The sequence below is a fragment of the Podarcis gaigeae genome (assembly GCF_964106915.1).
Source record: "Podarcis gaigeae genome assembly, chromosome: 8".
NCBI lineage: Eukaryota > Metazoa > Chordata > Lepidosauria > Squamata > Lacertidae > Podarcis > Podarcis gaigeae.
Genome location: NC_139684.1, coordinates 87,074,529 through 87,097,236, shown reverse-complemented (window position 1 = coordinate 87,097,236; position 22,708 = coordinate 87,074,529). Strand labels below are relative to the sequence as shown.

Below are 22,708 nucleotides of genomic sequence, written 5' to 3'. Positions count from 1 at the left end.
AAAACTTCCCCTCTCCACTTTTCCCCAGGCTATGCTTATTTTCATAAACTTCCATCACTGAATTGAATTTTATTATTACGGTCACAGACCAGTTCCGGCTCACTTACAATATCAGGAAAATCACAAAACACAACAGGAATACATTGCATTGCAATTGGGTATAACAGAGACAATACAGATATAGCGGCAGTTAAAAATATATAGTAAATCTTGATCCATAGTTTTGCAGAACAGCAATATGATATCGGCAGTCCTATTTTCCATTCCTCTCCTAATAATCCCTAGCTGTGCACAAGGTGTCTTGCGAGCCGTAGAAAAAAACGAGATATAGAACAAAGACCCCCACGTCCTCCAGCAATCTGACCCAATGCAAAACAATGTCTAAAAATATGACTTAAAATAAACAACTTACACTGAATAAGGTGATAGTCCATAATCCATTAGAATATTATGGCAGGCAATGAAATTAATTCTCAAAATATCAGCAAATGAGGACTGGACAGAAGTTGACTCAACAGTTACTATAAATCATTGCCAAATAATCATAAATAAAAGTAATCATTGGTCAGCATAAATGGATTCTCCGTGACCTCATTTCTGCAAAAAGATTGATATCAATACATTGGAAGGATGAAAATATGGGTTTTTTATGTATTCTCTTACCTGCCCTCTTTTTCTGTTTTCCTGTTTTCTTATTTATTTTAATTTACTATAATAATCTCAGTAAAATTATAAATATAAAAAATAAATCAAAGTAACAGCAAAATATAAAATACCGCAGTGCATTAAAAAATAAATAAATGCAAAAATATTGAATTGAGCAACAAGGTCATAAAATGGATGCAATGCCTCAGAGCTGTGGCAGTGGGTGGACAGTGCACTGGGCAAGGGCTGGCATGGAGCTAAACTGTGCCTGATTATCGTCTTCCAAAGCAACATCTCTATTCCAAACTTTAAAAGGGAAAGCGTAGTGCTGGTGGTCAACAAAAGAGGTTTAAAGACTGTGTCAAGGCAAATCTAAAAAAAATGTAACATAAACACTGACAACTGGGGAACACTGGCCTGCGAGAGCTCCAGTTGGAGAAAAGTGTCCTGGGCTTTGAAGACACTCGAACTCAAGACGCAAGGGAGAAACGTGCTAAGAGGAAGGCATGCTTGGCAAATCCACACCGTGATCAACTCCCACCCAGGAACCAATGTCCCCACTGTGGAAGGAGGTGTGGGTCCAGAATTGGCCTCCAGTTTCACTTACGGACTCATTGTTAAAACCGTGTTTATGGAAGACAATCTTACTTGGCTATGAGGGATCGCCAAAGAAAGAAAGAAACTGTGCCTCTGTAGGGGTGCAAATATCCAGAGTGTGGGGGTCAGGTGGGATTGCTATGAGGAATGGTGAAATATGGCGCAAGCCATTGTGTCCATGATGAAAGCATTGCATTGACTGGGTTTGATTCATTGACATCAGTTTCTGATTGAATCCCACAGGCCTCTCCACCTTTGCTTTCTCTACATGACAGGCACGTATATGCATTCTGAAATACAGGCCAGTTGCTTCATCAGGCATCCTCAATACATAGAGATAGTAGGCTACTTTGATTTAGTTTAATCTTTAGCTAGATCTTAAGGGTCAGGAAGAGAGTTCACAAAGAGATGGTAAATGCTGCCATCCTGTCTCTCCTGTTTATTCCTGTTTACGACCTCTGGGGTTTTGCTGAATGCATTCCTCCTTTTATTCCTACTTTATTTACTCTGGACTACTATGCATGCTGTGTGGACGCGGGTGGCGCTGTGGGTTAAACCACAGAGCCTAGGACTTGCCGATCAGAAGGTTGGCGGTTCAAATCCCCATGACGGGGTGAGCTCCCGTTGCTTGGTCCCTGCTCCTGCCAACCTAGCAGTTTGAAAGCACATCAAAGTGCAAGTAGATAAATAGGTACCACTCTGGCGGGAAGGTAAACGGCATTTCCATGCGCTGCTCTGGTGTGCCAGAAGCGGCTTAGTCATGCCGGCCACATGACCTGGAAGTTGTATGCCGGCTCCCTTGGCCAATAAAACGAGATGAGCGCCCCAGAGTCGTCTGCAACTGGACCTAATGGTCAGGGATCCCTTTACTTTTACTATGCATGCTCAAGAAGGAAATAGTTTCTTTGTAGTTTTAACTTTAACTTTGTCCCACGTGTGGTTTTTTGAAATGCTCAGAGGAAATCTGATTGGTTCTTACGAACACTGTGTAAAAAGTTCTTTTGTGAATAAAACAACCTGGGCCGAGGGGTCGACAGGTATTATTATTGGCAGCTCCATCTTAAAATGCAGAGACATCACCTTGCCAACAAAGGTCTGTATAGTTCAAGCTCTGGTTTTCCCAGTAGTGATGTATGGAAGTGAGAGCTGGACCATCAAGAAGGCTGATCGCCGAAGAATGGATGCTTTTGAATTCTGGTGCTGGAGGAGACTCTTGAGAGTCCCATGGACTGCAAGAAGATCAAACCTCTCCATTCTGAAGGAAATCAGCCCTGAGTGCTCACTGGAAGGACAGATCCTGAAGCTGAGGCTCCAAGACTTTGGCCACTTCATGAGAAGAGAAGACTCCCTGGAAAAGACCCTGATGTTGGGAAAGATGGAGGGCGCAAGGAGAAGGGGATGACAGAGGACGAGGTGGTGGGACAGTGTTCTCGAAGCTACAAACATGAGTTTGACCCAACTGCGGGAGGCAGTGGAAGACAGGAGTGCCTGGCGTGCTCTGGTCCAGGGGGTCACGAAGAGTCAGACACGACTAAACAACAACAACCCAGAGTCCTGCTGGTCAAGCCTTGTGTGTATTTTATTAATCAGAGTCCATTCCTCCTTGCTTTGGTAACGCTACATCTCCCAAGACTCACCTGCGCTGGCATACTCCATCACTAGGTAGAGTGTCTTCTCCGTCTCTATCACCTCAAAGAGTTTCACTGCAACAGCGAGAGAGAGAGATTTCAGCCCCCGGATTCCACGGAGCAAAGATCTGCCTGGATTTCTTGAACATGACCCTCTCCCTCCCTCCTGGTTCTGCCTTCAAGCTCCTTAAGTGAAAGGCAGCTGCCACTGTGAACGGAGGTGGACCTCTTTCCAGGCTCCTGCCTCTCTTACCAATGTTGGGGTGATTCAGACCCTTCATGATCCTGACTTCTCGGAAGAGCTGCAAAAAACGGGAGGAGGAAGGTGGGTTAAGCCAAGTCATCCTCTCCAAGGGCCGGTCGCCGCATGTTTTCACCCACAAACACACATTTTGCACATGTTCCCATTGCAAGAACGTACTGTATTTGGGAAAATGATTTTTTCGGAATGGAAGTGGGCTTCCTCCCCAAGTGAACTCTGTTCTCAAAATTGCTTTGGAGGCAGTTATTTCCTCCCCACAGATACTTTACTCTTAGGTATTCCAAAGGTGCAGGTGGCACTGTGGGTTAAACCACAGAGCCTAGGGCTTGCTGATCAGAAGGTTGGTGGTTCAAATCCCAATGACGGGGTGAGTTCCCATTGCTCAGTCCCTGCTCCGGCCAACCTAGCAGTTCGAAAGCACGTCAAAAGTGCAAGTAGATAAATAGGTCCCGCTGCGGCGGGAAGGTAAACGGCGTTTCTGTGTGCTGCTCTGGTTCACCAGAAGCGGCTTAGTCATGCTGGCCACATGACCCGGAAGCTGTACGCCGGCTCCCTCGGCCAGTAAAGCGAGATGAGCGCCACAACCCCAGAGTCGGTCACGACTGGACCTAATGGTCAGGGGTCCCTTTACCTTTACCTTTATTCCAAAGGCGGCTAGCAGGAGGGGTTAATTTCTAAAGAGGAGAGGTGCCAAGGCGAGAGACCTTTAACATGGAAGCCTCTCTCCATAATCCTGGCAAACCCTTACAATTTGGCAGTGGCAGCAGCAACAAAAAACATTCTGCGCACGCTCAGAGGCCCTCTTGCCTTTGGTTTGAGCCACTCTAGAGCAGCAGAAAACAAGCTTTCTCCCAGTGAGCTTCAAGGTGGCCGAGTTGGGGGAATCTGAACCCTGATCTCTCCCAGGTTGTGCGCTCTAACCACTGCCCCACACTGCCTCTTCAGCACAGCTCAGTCCTACGATTCTCTTAATTAAATGTCAGGATTAGGAATGCGATCTGTTTATGAAACCCATCAATGGGGGCAGTCAGTGGGAGGCACTCATTTCGTGCGGGGTTTTCCCCTTAAAAGGAGCTGTGAGATGGATGGCAGATGAATTTCGGGGGGGGGGGGGAGAGGACAGAGAAGGGAAGAGGCTTTCAAGGGAGTACAGGGCCTCCCCCCCCCCGCCCAAAAAGGATGCTGTGAGTGCCAGTCTGGCTACAACTGGGAAGACTGGATTGAACAGGGAGCTTCCCCCAGCCCCTTGCCAGGGGAAATGACTAATTTGAAGGGGGGGAGCGAGGAAAAGCCTTCAATATCCATCTCCCCCCCCCCATCTTCCCCAAGCTCATTTGGCCTGGAAAATCCAGCCGCTAATTAGCAGCTCCACCCCCCACAACCTCCCCCACAGCGAGATGTTGGCAGGAGGTGGCGTTACCACAGCGACCAACTTGGACTCCAGGCGCTAATTAGGGAAGGGGGGGCAGAAAGCGGGGGGGGGGGATGAAGAGCGATGGGTGTCTTTGGCAATGAGCACACCAGTGGAGGGAAAGGTGGGGTGGGGGTCAGTGGCGTGAGGGAGATAGAGATCCCAGAGAGAGAGGGAGGGAGGGAGGGAGGGAGGGAGGGAGAGAGAGAGAGAGAGAGAGAGAGAGAGAGAGAGAGAGAACGGGGTCCCAGTGCTTTTTTCCCTGGGGGGCTGGGTACGCAGGGGTATGCATACCCCTAAACATTTTGTGAATCTTCACACTTTTGTCCATTTACTGTACTTATTTTTCCCAATTTGGACTATAAAATGGTGATTGCCTTGAGTCAAAATCACTCAGTGTCCGGGCAGAACGATGGGGATGGAGATGCTCCTTCAGATATACTGGACCGAGGCTGTTTAGGGCTTTAAAGGTCAGCACCAACAGCAGTCTTGAAAGACCTTCCTTGGCTCCCAGTACATATCCGAGCACAATTCAAAGTGTTGGTGCTGACCTTTAAAGCCCTAAACGGCCTCAAAGGCCCAGTATACCTGAAGGACCATCTCTACCCCCATCATTCTGCCCGGACACTGAGGTCTGGCGCTGAGGGCCTTCTGGCGGTTCCTTCACTGCGAGAAGCCAAGTTACAGGGAACCAGGCAGAGGGCCTTCTCGGTAGTGGCACCCGCCCTGTGGAACACCCTCCCATCAGATGTCTAAGAGATAAACAACTGCCTGACGTTTAGAAGACATCTGAAGGCAGCCCTGTTCAGGGAAGTTTTTAAAGTATTTTTAATATTTGTAAGCTGCCCAGAGTGGCTGGGGAAACCCAGCCAGATGGGCGGGGTACAGATAATAAAATGATGATGATGATGATGATGATGATGATGATGATGATTATTTACACCTCCAGAGTCCATTCCCCCCAGCCGCCTTTTGTCTCTTAGCGCCCTCCTGGGGAATCCCCTCTGGGTAATGGTGTTCCCCAGCAGCCGACCCCTGCAGTCCCTGATACCCCCCACCCCCGGGCCAAACAGTGCCAAAAACCCTTTGGGGCATTTGTGCACTGCAAAGGGGTTGGACTAGATGACTCTGGGTGTCCCTTCCAAATCTAGAGTTCTACAATTCTGATCAAAGGGGGGGGGGTTTGAAACAACAACAAACATACACACCTTCTGGAGGCTCGTTGGATTCAGCTGCGTCTTGTCGATTATTTTTATAGCCACCTGGAAGAAATGAAATGCCAGAAAATCAGTCTGGTGAAAAAGTGGGGGTGGCTGGGGGAGAGAGAAAGGCCATGCAATTTTGGGAATTATAGGGACAGAACAACCTGAATTGTATATAGAAATTTACTTATGTATGCTACTACAGCAGCAAGAATGCTACCTGCCCAAAAGTGAAAAGAAGGCAATGTCCCAGCAAAGGAAGAACACATTATAAAACAACAATTTATGGAATATGCAGAAATGGCGAAACTTACCGGGGAAAATAAGAAATCAAGATAGCAAACTTTTTTTATAAAAGAATGGAAAGGGTTTTATTGGATATTTACAGATAAATTGCAAAGAGATAAAAACACTGGCAGGATTATTGTAATAACCAGCAGTTTCATAAGAGTGTATATTTAAAGCAGATAATTAAATGAGCAAATCAAATCAATTTGGATACACAGAAGGTATTAAAAAAATGCATTTAACGAACCGCAGAAAGAGGGGGAAGGAAGTCAAACTCTGAAATGTTCAGTTGATTGTAAAACTAATGATATGTATAAACTTGAAACGTATAAATAAAAACTTTTTAAAAGGCTGTGCATTAGCTCTTTCCTGCCAGCAATAATTCACTAAATCCTCCTTTCCAAAATCAGCCCCCCCCCCCCGTGATTTCAACTTGCTCCTTCCTTTCTGCCTTTCCTCATTCGCCCTCCCCACCCCCATCTAGACTACCCCCTCGCCACCTAAAGTCACACCTGCATCCCACCTGCTCAAGACAGACGCACCTGAGGCTTGCTCCTCCCCTCCACCCCTGGGGCACAACCGATCACCTCTCCCCAGGGCTGAAAGTGGTTCTGGGGTGCCTCACAGAGGACCCAGAACGCCATTTGCACATGCACTAAAAGCATTAACTGCTCTAACTCTCCCCGGCAGAAGGGTAAGCTGGGCAGGTGCTTGAATCTGTGCCTTGCAGACTTCGCATTCAGGCTGTGAGAACAGGACTGGCTCTTCTGATGCTGTTATGGAGCCTCCAGATTCAGGCGCAGTCTACCTAGATTCCCAGGTCCTTTGGGGCATTTGGCCACGGCAAGATGCTTCAGCCTGGTCCGCTAAGCTCTTCTTGCGCGGGACAATAAACTGAAGCCGATTTCTGGCCTTAAGTGAAATCTTGAGGATCTCCTCAGGATTGGCAGCCCAGTTGTGGAACACACACACACACACACACACACACACACACACACAGAGGTCAGGCTGGCACCCACCCGGTGCAGCAGCAGGGACCAGGTGAAGACTGGCTTTCAGAAATGCTGGGACAATATTGGTCTGTGTGAGAAATTGACAGACCCTGAAAGTACAGTCATACCTCATGTTACGTCCGCTTCATGTTACGTTCTTTCAGGTTACGTCCCGCGGCAACCCGGAAGTACCGGAAAGGGTTACTGCACACGCATGCGCAGAAGCGCAAAATGACGTCACGTGCATGCGCAGAGGCGGCAAATCATAACCCACGCATGTGCAGACGCGCCCCTGCGGGTTGCGCTCTTTTCTTGTTGCGAATGGGCCTCTGGAACGGATCCCTTTCGCAACTAGAGGTACCGCTGCATTTGGTATTTCCGATAACTTGTTCTATGCATTGATTTGTGATAATCGGGGCCCTTGCAACAGAAGGCAGGGCGTGAGTTCTGGACAAACAAAGAAGCGACCCAGCTTCCCAGAGGCCCGCCTAGCCTGGCATCCTGTTCTTGCAGATAGACTGCGCATGAAGAAGATACAAAGAGCCGCCACCTCCAAAATTTGGCGGCGCAAGAACTGCAGCAACGGGAGGACTTTCAGCATCAGTCCGGGAACCAAGATTCAACAAGCGCCTTGCTATCTTAGGTGTCTGCTCAAGACATTTTGTACGAGAAGGCTTCCCTTGGAGTGTGACCGGAGTCATTTTATGGAATATTAACTGCTACAATTGCAGAAAGGGTTTTATTGCTCTTAGTTCACTGAGTTAGTAACCTTCCGCAGTTTATCTTGGCTTGTTCCGCACTGCTTCAGTAGGCTATGAGCTGGTTTATAAATCGGCAACCGGAGTCCTGTGCTTTGGGGTTCCCTGAGAGGGGGACACAGTGACCCAGCCCTGCGGCAGCCCACAAAACAAGGTTCCCTGCTGCAATGAGTGTTTTTAGGCTCCTGCCAAAGGCAACCTTCCCCCTTCTTTTTCCTCCAGAGACCCCTTCTGCCTCACCCACATAACAACAGCATATTACTACTTACGCTCACCTTCAGTTACGTGTCCTTTGGAATATGTCCGCGGCAAACCAGGAAGTGTTTTTCCAGGTTTCACCGCATGCACAGAAGCGCTAAATTGCGCTCTGCGCATGCGCAGAATTCCTCAGGATCCGTCCAGAGCTCTGGAACGGATCCCATCAGCAAACCGAGGTACCACTGTATGTTGTACTTAAACCTAGAAAATATGTGTATGTCTGTGTGCAATTCAATTTATTCTGTGCCGGTTAAGTTGTTGATTTTGGAATTTGCTGACGTGCTCGGTGCTTGACCTGCTTGCATTTCGATGTTTCGAATGCTTGCTGTATGCTGGTGGGAAGCGGCCTGCGAGTGAACCTAACTCATCAATCAATCAATCAATCAATCAACCAACCAACCCTTCTTGTCCATCCTTGCACCCCACCCCTTCCGGCCCCCGCTTACCTCCCTTCCTGTCAGGATGTGCCTGGCCAGCTTGACCTTGGCGAAATTGCCCTTTCCGATGGTCTTGAGGAGCCGGTAGTTGCCAATGTGCGGCTGCTCGTCGGCGCAGGAGGCGATGGAGTTGCGGCAGCGAGCGCCCAGAGAGCGGCTGGACCATGACGAACCCTTTTCCGAGTGGCTGCTGGCCAGGGTGGAGGGCTGCGGGGACAGCGGAGGCGTTGCCGGGGCGGGGGGCGGGTCGAGGGTGACCACCGGGCAGCGCTGGTGCTGGGGAGAAAAGGAAGACGGAGACGTTACATACGAAGGGGCAAAGGAATTATCATTTCCCAGAATCTTGCATGTCCATCACCACATGGGATACAATATATGGATGCTCGGGTTGCGAACGTGATCCAGACAGGATGCACATTCGCAACCCACAGCTGCGCACACGCGGGTTTGCGATTTGGTGCTTCTGCACATGCGCAACTGCGAAACCCGGAAGTAACCTGTTCCGGTACTTCCAGGTTTCAGCAGTCCGTAACCTGAAAAAACACAACCTGAAGCGTCTGTAACCCGAGGTATGACTGTATAAGGAAAAGGTAAAGGACCCCTGACAGTTAAGTCCACTCGCAGACGACTCTGGGGTTGTGCGCTCATCTCGCTTTACTGGCCGAGGGAGCTGACATTTGACTGCAGACAGCTTCTGGGTCGTGTGGCCAGCATGACTAAGCCGCTTCTGGCGAAACCAGAGCAGCACATAGAAACACCGTTTACCTTCCTGCTGGAGTGGTACCTATTTATCTACTTGCACTTGACGTGCTTTTGAACTGCTAGGTTGGCAGGAGCAGGGACCGAGCAATGGGAGCTCACCCCGTCGCAGGGATTCGAACCGCCGACCTTCTGATCGGCAAGTCCTAGGCTCTGTGGTTTAACCCACAGCACCACCCGCATACCTATTGATACAATATATAATGAGTGATATATAACAAGTTGAAAAAAAATTGTTTAAAATAACGTTTGTGGGGAAAAACCAGAAGCTTTTTTTTACTAGGAATTCTAGATGCAGAATGATTATTCGTCTATGCGATGACACTACTGGCCCAGAGATGGAAAGAAGATAAAGTCCCGACCGGAGACGAATGGTTGATGAAGATGATGGACTATGCCGAAATGGCCCGGGAAAATCAGAAACCAGACAGAAACTTTAAGAAGGAATGGGGGGGGGAATTACAATTTACTTAAGAGAACACTGTAAAACAACTAAAGACTTTGGCAGGATTAAAAATATATGATGCAATAGAAAATGTTTGATAGTGGAAACCTTGGGGTGGAGTCTAAGGATTCAGGAAATACTAAATGTTAATGATTATGATCAATGTTTGAATTTAAATGTGTAATGTGAAATTGAATAAAAGAGATTTTTTAAAAAACACCACAAATGGGCAAAGGATTCAGAGCAGGGCCAGTGTGGCAGTTAGCCCTCTTCACGCTTCTCGATGTACATTTTGGGGAGTAGGGGGGTCATTCATTACACGCACGAGCTCCAACCCCCCATTTTTTGCCAAATCTTCCTTCCCTCTGCCAATCAGTGCCACTGTAGCTGTCCAGGAGTTGGTGGGGTATAGTGTTAGGGTCGTAGGAACATTTTGACAGCTGCTTTGTACTAATTCACCAAACTCAGTAGTGTCTGCTCTGACTGACAGCCGCAGCTCTCTCCCCAAGCCCTGCCTGGAGATGTCATGGAGCTTTGAACTCAGGACCATCTGTATCATAGCAGTGGTGCAGCAGATGGTCTACTGACTGCAGCAGCAAGGAGGGACACAAAGACCCCGCCAGGAGATCACAGGAGAGAAAGAAGTCCTGTGCAACTCTCTGCCACTAGAGATCCAGCAGGCGCCTTCTGAGCCAACTTTTAGATGCCTACAGAACACATTTCTGTTCTGCCAAGCCTAGGCAGGCAATTAAGAATACATCTTCCCCACACCAGTTATTTCTCACCTGTTTTAAAACTCTTAACTTCTTTACGGATTTTATTAGATGGTTTTTGCGTTTGGCTGCCGCTAACTGCTTTGCTCGTGGGTTAAACCACAGAGCCTAGGACTTGCTGATCAGAAGGTCAGCGGTTCGAATCCCCGCGACGGGGTGAGCTCCCGTTGTTCGGTCCCGTTGTTCGGTCCTGCCAACCTAGCAGTTCAAAAGCACGTCAAGTGCAAGTAGATAAATAGGTAGCACTCCGGCGGGAAGGTAAACGGCATTTCCGTGCGCTGCTCTGGTTCGCCAGAAGCGGCTTAGTCATGCTGGCCACATGACCCGGAAGCTGTACGCCGGCTCCCTCGGCCAATAAAGCAAGATGAGCACCGCAACCCCAGTCGGCCACGACTGGACCTAATGGTCAGGGGTCCCTTTACCCTTTACCTTAACTGCTAACTTCCATACATCCCAGTAGTGATGTATGGAAGTGAGAGCTGGACCATAAAGAAGGCTGATCGGCAAAGAATTGATGCTTTTGAATTATGGTGTTGGAGGAGACTCTTGAGAGTCCCATGGACTGCAAGAAGATCAAACCTCTCCATTCTGAAGGAAATCAGCCCTGAGTGCTCCCTGGAAGGACAGATCCTGAAGCTGAGGCTCCAAGACTTTGGCCACATCAGGACCCTGATGTTGGGAAAGATGGAGGGCAGAAGGAGAAGGGGACGACCGAGGACGAGATGGTGGGACATTGTTCTCGAAGCTACCAGCATGAGTTTGACCAAACTGCAGGAGGCAGTGGAAGACAGGAGTGCCTGGCGTGCTCTGGTCCAGGGGGTCACGAAGAGTCGGACACGACTAAACGACTAAACGAAACAAACAACTCCTTTAATACTTTCATATTCTTTGGCACAGTGGTGCACCAATATCTTTTCTAAATAAATATCACGTTGGTCCTTGCGTGTGACCGTAAAATTACCCAGGCCCAGAGATGTGTCCTGTCAATCTACTAGCAGGTGACACCCTCAAAACTACCTGTCCAAGGCCTTGGGTCCCATGATGAGAGAAAGATAGATATCCATTGAAGCCCATAGCTGTCAATTTACAGATTTGAAAATAAGGGACCAGCAGCCTTGAAAATAAGGGATCAGCAGCCAAAATAAGGGATTTTAGTCAAACAGCAGCCAAACAAAGCCTCAAGCGATGGTTCCCACAGCGCAGCAACCCAGCAAAGGGGATGCAGCAAGGAAAACCACCGTCACCTCTCCGCTGGGAAGCGCTGAGCAAAGGCGAGTCCCCAGGAAACACAGCCGATTTGATTTGCACAAGGCATGCAAACTTCACCCCCCAGTCATTCTTAGACTCCTTATTGGGTGAGCAACGCAGCCAAGCAACACAGTTGGAGACTCCCTCCTCCCTGGCCGGCAGGGAGGGAGGGAGAGGAGCTGCTTCCTTTGAAACCCAGGAAATTTAAGGGACATCATCAATAAGGGACAGCAGTGGGACACGGTGCTGGGATAAGGGAGTTTCCCGCCAAATAAGGGACGGTTGACAGCTAAGTTGAATCCCCCCCCAACTCCAATTGTTAATAAACTGCAAGGCAAGGTTAAAAGGTGTTGTTTGTGCCTGCTTGCGATCTCAGCACCGTTGGCGGGGCTGCAATTGCACCCGGCCCGGGTTCATGGAGGCATCCCGGCCTGGCAAGTCCTCGTCCCAGAAAACTCCCCTGGGAGGCCGTTCGCCTTAACAAGCTTAGACAGCAAAAGATCTTTAAATCCGAGGAGATTATGGAGATCAAGAGCCATGCTTCCGAGGCCCAATCTTAACCGCCTGGCACAGGCTGGGAGAGGAGGCTGCCGGGTGCCCCATCCCAGCTCCTGCCAAGGGGTGCCCCATCCCAGGGACCTTCCCCTTGGCAAGCCGGAGGAATCCCAGCACATAACATCATTTTAGGAGTCAAGAAAGCCTGGATTTGAATCTGCGAATCAGACACACACACTCTAAAAACGGGACCTCCGGTTCGAAACTAGCTTCAAACAGACAACGCATTTTCAAAAATCAAATTCCAATGGGCACCCACAACCAGGAGATCGTTTTAACTGTGGTTCTGAAATCCTACTCAAATTCAACAGAGCTTCTCCCATGGGTAACGGTAAAGGTACCCCTGACCGTTAGGTCCAGTTGCGGACAACTCTGGGTTGCGATTCCGTGCTTCCACGCATGTGCAAAGCACAATTTAGCGCTTCTGCGCATGCGCAACCACCAAAACCCGGAAGTAATCCGTTCCGTAACCTGAAAAAATGCAACCTGTAGCATCTATTACTCGAGGTATGACTGTATAAGGTAAAGGTAAAGGTACCCCTGACTGTTAGGTCCAGTAACAGACAACTCTGGGGTTGCGTGTTCATCTCGCTCTTTAGGCCGAGAGAGCCGGCATTTGTCCGCAGACAGCTTCCGGGTCATGTGGCTAGCATGACTAAGCCGCTTCTGGTGAACCAGAGCAGCACATGGAAATGCCGTTTACCTTCCCACCAGAGCAGTCCCTATTTATCTACATACACTTTGATGTGCTTTCGAACCGCTAGGTTGGCAGGAGCAGGGACCGAGCAACGGGAGCTCACCCCGTCGCGGGGATTCGAACCGCCGACCTTCTGATCGGCAAGTCCTAGGCTCTGTGGTTTAACCCACAGCGCCACCCGCGTCCCCTTTCTCCCACGAGTAAAGGTAAAGGGACTCCTGACCTTTAGGTCCAGTTGCAACTGACTCTGGGGTTGCGGCGCTCATCTCGCTTTACTGGCCGAGGGAGCCGGCGTACAGCTTCCGGGTCATGTGGCCAGCATGACTAAGCCGCTTCTGGCGAACCAGAGCAGTGCACGGAAACGCTGTTTACCTTCCCGCCGGAGCGGTACCTATTTATCTACTTGCACTTTGACGTGCTTTCGAACTGCTAGGTTGGCAGGAGCAGGGACCGAGCAACGGGAGCTCACCCCGCCACGGGGATTCGAACCACCGACCTTCCGATCGGCAAGCCCTAGGCTCTGTGGTTTAACCCACAGCGCCACCCGCGTCCTCTTTCTCCCATGGGTACTTTGGGTTAAACCTCAGATGGGAAAAATAAGCTTAGGGGCATCAAAAGAGGCTGCTGGATCAGACCAATGGCCCATCTAGTCCAGCATCCTGTTTTCACAAGTGGCCGATCAGATGCCTCAAAGGGAACCCCAAAGGCAGGACCTGAACACAAGACCAACACTCCCCTCCTTCGGTTTCCAGCAACAGATGTTAATAATAATAATAATAATAAATTTTATTTATACACTGCCCTCCCCAGCCAGAGCCGGGCTCAGGGCGGCTAACACCAATAAAATCACAGCAAAAAACATAGTGTGTGTGTGTGGGGGGACCAATTTAAAATACAGGTTAAAATGCCATTTAAATGCAGCCTCATTTTAAAAGTAGCCCATAGATCAAGACCATAAGGGGAGGGAAACATAAGGGTCAGACAGAGTCCAAGCCAAAGGCCAGGCGGAACAGCTCCGTCTTGCAGGCCCTGCAGAAAGATGCCAAGTCCCGCAGGGCCCTGGTCTTTTGTGACAGAGCGTTCCACCAAGTCGGGGCCACTACTGAAAAGGCCCTGGCCCTAGTTGAGACCAATCTAACCACCTTGCAACCTGGGACCTCCAAAGCGTTGTCATTTGTGGACCTTAAGGTCCTCCGCAGGGCAAACCAGGAGAGGCGGTCCCGTAGGTATCAAGAAGCATTGCTGGCTCTGACCACAGCATAGCCACTGTGGCTAGTAGCCATTGTCAGCTCTTTCCTCCATGAATTTGTCTTGTCCTTTTTTAAAGCCATCCAGCTGGTGACCATCACTGCCTACAGTAGCAGGGAGTTCCGCAGTTTAACTACACATTGTGTGAAGAAGGGTTTTCTTTTATCTGTTTCGCATCTCCCAGCATGCAGCTCCATTCATTCATGGGCAGCTAGAATCATAGAGCCACAAACCTGTAGCTGGAAGGGACACCCAGAGGTCATCCAGTCCAATGCAGGAATCTCAGCTAAAGTATCAATGGCAGATGGCCATCCAACCTCTGCTTAAAAATCTCCAGGGAAGGAGTGTCCACTACCTTCCATTCCACGGTCAAACAGCTCCTACTGTCAGAAAGCTCTTCCTGATATTTAGTCGGAATCTCCCTTTTTGTTCCTTGAAGCCACGGGTTCAATTCTTACCCTCCAGAGCAGCAGAAAACAAGCATGTTCCTTCTTCCATGTGACTCCAACTCCCATAAGCCCCAGCCAACACATGTTCAATGGTCAGGGATGAAGAGAGATGCTGTTTAGCAACAATCAGAGCGCAGTGCCTTGGCCACACCAAGCCGCAGCACATGGCGACTGGGCTTGCTTTTTAAGCCACGGCAAAAGCCATTTATCATAGAGACCAGGGGTCAGCAAACTTTTTCAGCAGGGGGCCGGTCCACTGTCCCTCAGACCTTGTGAGGGGCCGGACTATATTTTTTGGAGGGGGGGTGAACAAATTCCTATGCCCCACAAATGACCCAGAGATGCATTTTAAATAAAAGCACACATTCTACTCAAGTAAAAACACCAGACAGGTCCCACAAATAACCTAGAGATGCATTTTAAATAAAAGGACACATTCTACTCATATAAGAACATGGAAGAGAGTGATGTATGGAAGTGAGAGCTGGACCATAAAGAAGGCTGATCGCCGAAGAATGGATGCTTTTGAATTCTGGTGCTGGAGGAGACTCTGGAGAGTCCCATGGACTGCAAGAAGATCCAACCTCTCCATTCTGAAGGAAATGAGCCCTGAGTGCTCACTGGAAGGGCAGATCCTGAAGCTGAGGCTCCAAGACTTCGGCCACCTCATGAGAAGTGAAGACTCCCTGGAAAAGGCCCTGATGTTGGGAAAGATGGAGGGCCCAAGGAGAAGGGGACGACAGAGGACGAGATGGTGGGACAGTGTTCTCAAAGCTACCAGCATGAGTTTGACCAAACTGCGGGAGGCAGTGGAAGACAGGAGTGCCTGGCGTGCTCTGGTCCAGGGGGTCACGAAGAGTCGGACACGACTAAATGATTAAACAACAAAAACATGCTGATTCCTGGGCCATCCGTGGGCCGGATTTAGAAGGCGATTGGGCTGGATCCAGCCCCCGAACTTTAGTTTGCCTACCCACAATAGAGACCATGGCAACCTCAGAGTGCCAGACTGCCGAGTTGCTTGAAGTTTTGCTCTTTCTGGAGGGGCAGCTGAGAAAGGCACACACACACACCCTGATCCCCAGTGGGTTTGCCAACCGACCGCTTCGCTCCTTTTGACTCAGCCTTGTCTGAGGAAAGGGGGAAGAAAAATCTCCACCAACCAGTTACGAATCCAGGCCTGCGGAAGGCAAGCCTGGCTCTTCCGAAAATTGGCCAGCAAAGAGAGTGGGTTGGTATGAAAACCAACCTGAAAGGCAGGGCGCAGCCACAAAGCCCGGCCGGTTCACAGGAAAGACAAAAGGCGGGTTCCCTTTTGTCCCATCTGAGGAAAGCTTGATGAGAGGTGGAAAGGTGCTTATTAGGGGCTGGATCCTGGCCAGGTTCAGCGATGCACCACTTGCCACCCTGATAGAGCAAGGAGAAGGGACCCAGCACTTGGGGTTTTTCCCAGGAGATGCAAGCGAGGAGATTGCAGGATCAGGCCAATGGCCCAGCTGGTCCAGCCTCCTGATCTCACAGTGGCCAGCCAGAGGCCTGGGGGAAACCAGAAAGCAGGACTCGAACACAGGACCACTCTGCTCCCTCTTGTGGATTCCAACAACGACTGCATTGGCATAATGGCAGGTAGCCATCGGTAGCACTCCCCACGACTCTGCCCAATCCTCTTTTAAAGCCATCTAGGTTGGCGGCCTTCCCTGCCTCCTCCTGTGGCAGTGAGTTCCACAGTTCAACTCTGCACTGCTTTTTTTTCCTGCCCAAGGAAGCTGCCATCAATCACATCCCTCTGCTATTATTCGTTTATTCATTGTATTTATATCCCCGTTGTCTTTGTCCATGGAGTTTTCTTGGCAGGGATACTGGAGTGGCTTGCCGGTTCCTGCTCCAGGTGGATCACGTTGGGTCAAAACTCTCCACTATGACCTGTCCATAGCTTCTCTGAGTTACTCAAGCCCCTTCGCCACGGCAAGGCAAGGATCTGTGAAGGATCGCCAGCTGATCGCCTGCGTGCTCACTGGAAGGACAGATCCTGAAGCTGAGGCTCCAAGACTTTGGCCACCTCATGAGAAGAGAAGACTCCCTGGAAAAGACCCTGATGTTGGGAAAGATGGAAGGCACAAGGAGAAGGGGACGGCAGAGGGCGAGATGGTGGGACAGTGTTCTCGAAGCTACCAGCATGAGTTTGACCAAACTGCGGGAGGCAGTGGAAGACAGAAGTGCCTGGCGTGCTCTGGTCCAGGGGGCACGAAGAGGCGGACACCACTAAATGACTAAACAACAACAGTCTCCCAGGTCCTACTCCAACACTCTCACCACTGCACCATACTGCCTATTGAACCCAGTGATGCTTACCCAGACTGGCAGCTGCTCCCCGGGGTTTGAGGCAGAAGAGGACTTTTTTTGAAGCCCCACCCGGAGGTTGAACCCGCAGCCTTCAGCATACGAAGCCACAAGTCACACGAACGTCCCCAAAGGCCTTGAAGCCCCCACCTCACAGCTGCCTCTTGATTATAGCTTGGTCGGCAGAGCATGAAGTTCTTAATCTCTGGGTTGTGAGTTCGAGCCCCATGTTGGGCAAAAAAAAAAATCCTGCCTTTTAGCGGGTTGGACTAGATGACCCTCCTGGTCCCATCCAGCCCTGCAATTCTATGAGTCCATTATGCCCATTGGCCGCAGAGGAGTCTTTCCCATCCTGGTTCCATTCAGCTGTTGTTGGACTACAATTCCCATCATGCCTCTGGGCATGCCAATTAGGGCTGATGGGAGTTGTCATTCCAAACATCTGGTGAGGGTGAGCATTAGGCTAAAAGAGTGTTTCCCAACCTTGGGTCTCCATTTGTTTTGGACTACAACTCCCATCATTCCTAGCTAGCAAGACCAGTGGTCAGGGATGATGGGAACTGTAGTCCAAAAACAGCTGGAGACCCAAGGTTGGGAAACACTGGGCTAGAACATGGATAGGCAAACTAAGGCCCGGGGGCCGGATCCGACCCAATCGCCTTCTAAATCCGGCCCGTGGACGTTCTGGGAATCGATGCGTTTTTACAGGAGTAGAATGTGTCCTTTTATTTAAAATGCATCTCTGGGTTATTTGTGGGGCATAGGCATTTGTTCATGTTTATTTTATTTTTTTCAAAATATAGTCCGGCCCCCCATAAGGTCTGAGGGACAGTGGACTGGCCCCTGCTGAAAAAGTTTGCTGACCCCTGGACTAGAACCAAGGCATAGATTCACATCTACGTTCCATCCCACTTGCGAACTTGTTTGAACAAGCAAAAGGAGGCTTCGGTAGAAGCCTGGCAGATAAACTGAGTGCTCGTCTTTGCCCCTATAATAACCCAGGACGGTCACAGAATCACAGAGGCACCCCCAAGAGTCATCTAAACCACCCCCCTGAAACGCAGCCCTCTCCTGCTTGGTTTGCTGCAAGACCACATAGTTGCGAACTTGATTTTATTTTATTTTATTTAGTGGGTCCTGCTCAGCTGGCTTTAAAAGCAGCCTTAGATGTTGACAGTTCAGCAAGTGAAACTTTTCCAGGCACAGAGAAAAGCGGCCAGGAAAAGCTTCACCTGCTAAGCTATCTGCATCTCAGGCAGCTGGTAACAGCACAGGAGCAAAGCGAGCAAAAATGTTGGCAACCCTACATGTATTTTTGGGGGGGGGGGGCGCGCAGGAAAGATAAAGCCTGGTAGAGCCTGTCTCCTCCTTATAGCCGCCTGCCAACACTTGCGAGAAGGAGGGAGACCAGAATAGACGAGGCCTGAAGTCCTCGGAGGAATAGTTGAAAAGGTTGGGCTGTGTTTGGGCTAGGAAACAGACTATTAAGATGGGGGGGGGGAATATTTAACACTTTTATCCCCTGCCACTCCTCCAAGAGCTCAAAGGGGCGGACGAAGACGAAACCATCAATTAACAGTTAAAAACATCCCTTGAAACAACAGCAGGAAGCAGTCAAACGCAGGCCCACTTGATGTGGGAGGTATACTGGTTCTGGATACAGAGGTTCTATTCTTAGCCATCATGACTAATAGGCATCGACAGACATTGTCCTTTATGACTTTGTCTACATTTTTTCAAGAGAGACAGAGCCACCAAAGGAAGCAGCCGCCACGACGTCCTGTAGGAGATGACTTGGTTTCGTGGCATCCGAATTTCCTTTCGTCGGTCTCGAATCTGCTGCCACGACACAAGGAGACCCTCTCCGTTCGCCCCAGCCACACAGGGCAAGAGCAGGCTTGCCCCTCTGGGTTGCCCTCCGGGGACAGAAGGAGAACCAAAAGAGGGCGAACGTGGCAGGGAAGCAGATTCCAGCTCAACGTTCATATTTTGGCTAAACGTTAAACAGTGGAACTCCCTGCCACAGGATTCAGTGATGGCCATCAACCTAGACAGCTTTAAAAGAGGAAAGGGGAAATTCATGGAGAAGGAGGGGGCAGAAAGGCTTCTGAATCCCAGTTGCTGGAAATCACGGGAAAGGAGGGAGCTCTTGGGGGACAGGGGGCGGGCGGGTGTGGAAGACTCCCTGGTCCTGAATGGGGCAACTGTGCCCCTGAAGGACCAGGTGCAAAGCCTTGGAGTCATTTTGGACTCACAGCTGTCCATGGAGGCGAAGGTCAATTCTGTGTCCAGCAGCTGTCCACAACCTCCATCTGGTACGCAGGATGAGACCCTCCCTGCCGGCGGACTGTCTGGCCAGAGTGGTGCATGCTCTGGTTATCTCCCGCTTGGACTACAGCAATGCGCTCTACGTGGCATTAATCTACCCTGAGATTAAGGGCCTGGCGCTCTATGGACTGAACTATGTGTCTACCATCCCAGGTGGGGCCACCTGAAGAGGCTGCTGGATCAGGCCACAGGGCCATTTAGTCCAGCATCGTGTTCCCTCAAGGGCCAGCCAGATGCCTTAGTAGGAAACCTGCAAGCAGGATCCAATAATAATAATAATAATAATAATAATAATAATAATAATAATAATAATAATTTATTATTTGTACCCCGCCCATCTGGCTGGGCTTCCCCAGCCACTCTGGGCGGCTTCCAACAAAGATTAAAAATACATTAACATGTTGCACATTAAAAACTTCCCTGAACAGGGCTGCCTTCAGGTGTCTTCTAAACGTCAGGTAGTTGTTTATCTCTTTGACATCTGGTGGGAGGGCATTCCACAGGGCGGGTACCACTACCAAGAAGGCCCTCCGCCTGGTTCCCTGTAACTTGGCTTCTTTCAATGAGGGAACCGCCAGAAGGCCTTCACAGTGGGACCTCAGTGTCTGGGATGGACAATGGGGGTGGAGACGCTCCTTCAGGTATACTGGGCCTTTGAGGCCATTTAGGGCTTTCAAAGTCAGCACCAAACTTTGAATTGTGCTCAGAAACATACTGGGAGCCAATGTAAGTTTTTCCAGACCGGTGTTATGTGGTCTCGGCGGCCGCCCCCAGTCACCAGTCTAGCTGCCACATTCTGGATTATTTGTAGTTTCCGGGTCACCTTCAAAGGTAGCCCCACGTAGAGCGCATTGCAGTAGTTCAAGCTGAACTATGGAAAATGTGGAGCAAGAAGTGTCAGCCCAGGGTGTTTTGCTCCCTGAGAAGGGCAAGATGGTGCCCACCCGTTCTCAATTCTCAAGGAGTGTGGTGGAGTCTCCTTCTTTGGAGGTCTTTAAGCAGAGGCTTGACAACCATATGTCAGGAGTGCTCTGATGGTGTTTCCTGCTTGGCAGGGGGTTGGACTCGATGGCCCTTGTGGTCTCTTCCAACTCTATGATACTATGATTCTATGAATTCCACATGCAGAAGCCAACTGGACCATCAGTTGCATCTTCTTTCAGCCCTGGTGGTGAGGTAGCCTTACTCTGACCCCTAACCATGCACAATTGACAGGGAAGTTTAGGAGGAACGGCTGGGAGGGGGGGTTGTCAACAGGTCCACCCCCCCTCCAGCAGTTGCTGTCTGAGGGGGTCGGTCCTAGGAGTCTGACCAGTACTTGCCAGCAGTTGCTCTTCATTCTATGCCTCTGGGTAGATAAATGACCCCCCATGCCATTAACCCATAGCTGTCAAGTGTCCCTTATTTGAAGGGACAGTCCCTTATTCCAGCACCATGTCCCGCTGCTGTCCCTTATTGATGGATGTCCCTTAAATGTTCCTTAAATTTCAAAGGAAGCAGCTCCTCTCCCTCCCTCCCTGCCGGCCAGGGAGGAGGGAGGCTTCAACTGTGTTGCTTGGCTGCGTTGCTCACCCAGTAAGGAGTCTAAGAATGACTGGGGGGTGGAGCTTGCATGCCTTGTGTGTGGCTAGTTAATGCAAGCTGAGGGAGTTTTTGAATGCTGGACGCCATCTTGTTGCACGTGCTGCTGCAAACTTTGCAGTGCAAAGCCAGGCCGGGGAGCCATCTTAAGTTGAGGCTGCATAGGCCTTGTGGTGCATGGGATTCAGATTCTATTCAGTTGAACCTCTGGTTACAAAGTTGGTTGAACAGTGTTCTTGAAGCTACCAGCATGAGTTTGACCAGACTGCAGGAGGACAGGAAGACTGGAGTGCCTGGAACAGGTGAGGCTGAAGGTCCCTTATTTTCAAGGCTGCTAGTCCCTTATTTTCAAGGCTGCTGGTCCCTTATTTTCAAATCTGTAAGTTGACAGCTATGCATTAACCCCACTGCTGAATCACTGCGGAGTATTCCCACCCAAAACTGCATTATGGCCGCTAGATATCTTCAAATGCGCTCTCTGTCCCTGCCACCTAATCAAATTAAACGACAGCCATCCCCTTCACCCTTCGCTGAGCCCAGAACCTGCTCATGTTGATGCTTCCAAAGGCCTAGACCAGGCATCCCCAAACTCAGCACTCCAGCTGTTTTGGGACTACAACTCCCATCATCCCTAGCTAACAGGACCAGTGGTCAGGGATGATGGGAACTGTAGTCCCAAATCAACTGGAGGGCTGTGTTTGGGGGTGCCTGGCCTAGACAAACCCCCAAACCCCCCCATGGCACTAAGAGGGCAAAGTACCAGGTGGGGGGGGGAAGCTGGAGCTCAGAAATCCAACTTGGGGATGCAAGAATTTGTTAGCAGGTGTGTGACTGTATAATAAAATGATTGATGGGGTGCCTCAGGGTTCTGTCCTCTCCCCCATGCTTTTCAACATTTACATGCAGCCACTGGGAGAGATCATCAGGAGGTTTGGGCTGGGTGTTCATCAGTATGCGGATGATACCCAGCTCTACCTCTCTTTTAAATCAGAACCAGTGAAGGCGGTGAAGGTCCTGTGTGAGTGTCTGGAGCTGGTTGGAGGATGAATGGCGGCTAACAGATTGAGGTTGAATCCTGACAAGACAGAAGGACTGTTTTGGGGGGACCTGGAGGCGGGCAGGTGTGGAGGATTCCCTGGTCCTGAATGGGGTAACTGTGCCCCTGAAGGACCAGGTGCGCAGCCTGGGAGTCATTTTGGACTCACCGCTGTCCATGGAGGCGCAGGTCCATTCTGTGTCCAGGGCAGCTGTTTACCAGCTCCACCTGGTACGCAGGATGAGACCCTATCTGCCTGCAGACTGTCTCGCCAGAGTGGTACATGCTCTGGTTATCTCCCGCTTGGACTACTGCAATGCGCTCTACGTGGGGCTACCTTTGAAGGTGACCCGGAAACTACAACTAATCCAGAATGCGGCAGCTAGACTGGTGACTGGGGGCGGCCGCCGAGACCATATAACACTGGTCTTGAAAGACCTACATTGGCTCCCAGTACGTTTCCGAGCACAATTCAAAGTGTTGGTGCTGACCTTTAAAGCCCTAAACGGCCTCGGTCCTGTATACCTGAAGGAGCGTCTCCACCCCCATTGTTCTGCCTGGACACTGAGGTCCAGCTCCGAGGGCCTTCTGGCGGTTCCCTCACTGCGAGAGGCCAAGTTACAGGGAACCAGGCAGAGGGCCTTCTCGGTGGTGGCACCCGCCCTGTGGAATGCCCTCCCATCAGATGTCAAAGCGATAAACATCTACCTGACATTCAGAAGACATCTGAAGGCAGCCCTGTTCAGGGAAGTTTTTAATATGTGACATTTT

At 50.1% G+C, this 22,708-nt stretch overlaps 2 protein-coding genes across 3 annotated transcripts in view; one reads left to right on the top strand and one right to left on the bottom strand.

The window, feature by feature from the left end:
• The window catches only part of CKM (creatine kinase, M-type), a 196,118-nt gene that overhangs the window by 46,758 nt on the left and 126,652 nt on the right, over positions 1–22,708 (top strand). The gene's annotated exons all lie outside the window — the stretch shown is intronic.
• MARK4 (microtubule affinity regulating kinase 4) overlaps positions 1–22,708 on the bottom strand; it is a 73,850-nt gene that overhangs the window by 28,803 nt on the left and 22,339 nt on the right. For both annotated transcript variants that reach the window (XM_083753785.1, XM_083753784.1), the window contains exons 2-5: positions 8,488–8,754; positions 5,752–5,805; positions 3,124–3,172; positions 2,880–2,945 (exon numbers count right to left, since the gene is read on the bottom strand). In XM_083753785.1, the coding sequence (XP_083609911.1) occupies positions 2,880–2,945; positions 3,124–3,172; positions 5,752–5,805; positions 8,488–8,754 (436 nt within the window). The remainder of the gene's footprint in view (positions 1–2,879; positions 2,946–3,123; positions 3,173–5,751; positions 5,806–8,487; positions 8,755–22,708) is intronic.